Source organism: Plasmodium reichenowi, chromosome 12, assembly GCF_001601855.1.
Source record: "Plasmodium reichenowi strain SY57 chromosome 12, whole genome shotgun sequence".
NCBI classification, from domain to species: domain Eukaryota; phylum Apicomplexa; class Aconoidasida; order Haemosporida; family Plasmodiidae; genus Plasmodium; species Plasmodium reichenowi.
The window spans coordinates 994,614-996,602 of NC_033657.1; the positions used below are offsets into that span (position 1 = coordinate 994,614).

Here is a 1,989-nt window from a genome sequence, read left to right on the forward strand (position 1 = left end):
TTTCTTTTTTTTTTTTTTTTGGTTATAAATAAATTCTTTTTTTATTAATTTATTGGTATACATTTTTCTTTCTTTCATTCATTCATTTCTTTCTTTTTTTTTTTTTCTCTTTTTTTTGTATTATAAATATATATATATATATATATATATATATATGTATGTATTTGTTTAATTTTTAAATATAAGATATGTATGGAAAATATGCATATTATATGTATAACTGGTTAATTAATATATATATATATATATATATATATATATATATATATATATATATATATATATTTATTTATATATTTATTTATTTATATTGTTGTAATATGTAATATTAATTTTTATGACAAGTTTGCTTTTGTTATTTTTTTTGATATTTTGAAGTCACTAAAATATTATTATTAAAAAAATAAGAAAAAAAAATTAAACCGTTTCTTAAATATATATATATATATATATATACATATATATTTTTTTTTTTTTATGAATATAAAAAATATCAATGTGCTACATATTTTTATATTTTATAAAGAAGTAGGGTTGTAAATAAGAAAATAAAGAAAGTGACGATAATAAGGATGTGGTATGAAATATATAGGACGTGAAAAAAAATGTATATGTATATATATCTGAATAATTAAACATATGAATAATATAATATATATGTTGTTATATTGTAATTATGTGTGTGATAAAAACATGTGCTTTTCTATTTTTGTAAATATGTAACCTAATTATGTAAAGGATTTTATGTAATAATTAATTATGGTATCCATAAATAATGCATCCAAGGATATAAAAAATAAAAATAATATATATATATATAAATAAATAAATAAATATATATATATATATATATATATATATATATATATATATATATACAAACAATCAAAAAAATCGTGATATTTTAGAATACATAAGTTATATATAATATATTTTAAATTGATATCGAAATATGTGAGAAAAGAAAAAAAATAAAATAAAATAAATAAAATAAAATAATTACAATAATAATAATTATTATTATAATTGTAAATATATATATATATATATATATTTTTTTTTAATATATTTTTATTTGCCTTTTCCCGTTTTACAAAATGAATAATGATAATATTGGGAGAGAGCCTATAGATGTTGTTTATGATAAAAGGTTTAGTAGCAGAATAAAACCAAAAATTAAAAAGAAGAAAAGGAATGAAAACAAAATGCGATTAGTTCGAATACAACATTATATTTATAATATATTTACATCGTTTTTGTGTTTATTTATTGTGATATTAATTCTTTATGCTTCGATAGATATATCAATAAATTATGGGCCAGTAATAATATTATATATATTAATATTAGAATTGGGTAGTATGCTTATATCATATATTTTATTACAATTCCCTTTTTTTTATCGTAAGTTAAAGAATACATTTATGAGAGCTCGTAATATTAACAAATACTCACATCAATATAGACCTCTGTATTATGACAACAGTTCATTTAATGGCGAAAACGAATCATTTAATATTTCTGATGATGAAAAAAAGGAAAAAAGAAAAAGGAAACATACTTATTCTTTTATGAGTTCTTATGGAGGAAGAAAACGAAGTAGTTTCAGAAGATTTCTTTCTTCTTATAAGTCAAGAAAAGAAAATGAATTTGTAAATAGTAAAACCATGAAAAATAAAACAAAAACAAATACAAGAAGGAAAGGGTTTCTTAGTTTTAATTGGATAGGATATAAGAATGGGGAGACTAATAAAAATAGGAATGAGAATATTGTAGATGATGTATATAATAAATATAATGATGATAATTATAATGATGATAATTATAATGATGATAATTATAATGATGATAATTTTAATGATGATAATTATAATGATGATAATATAATAAACCATCACAACAATAGAGATAACAAAAATGATATCTTAAACAGTCATAGTGAACAAGATCAAAGAAAAAAAAAAAAAAAAAAAAAAAAAAAAAAAAAAA

At 17.2% G+C, this 1,989-nt stretch overlaps 1 protein-coding gene across 1 annotated transcript in view; it reads left to right on the forward strand.

The window, feature by feature from the left end:
- Positions 1-1,097: 1,097 nt before the first annotated feature.
- Positions 1,098-1,989, forward strand: part of PRSY57_1226500 (potassium channel, putative) — a gene marked incomplete at both ends in the record, with an annotated part of 6,943 nt that continues 6,051 nt past the window's right edge. The window contains one exon of the mRNA XM_012908686.2: positions 1,098-1,989. This exon is cut by the window's right edge and continues 5,267 nt beyond it. Coding sequence (XP_012764140.2) covers positions 1,098-1,989 — 892 coding nt within the window.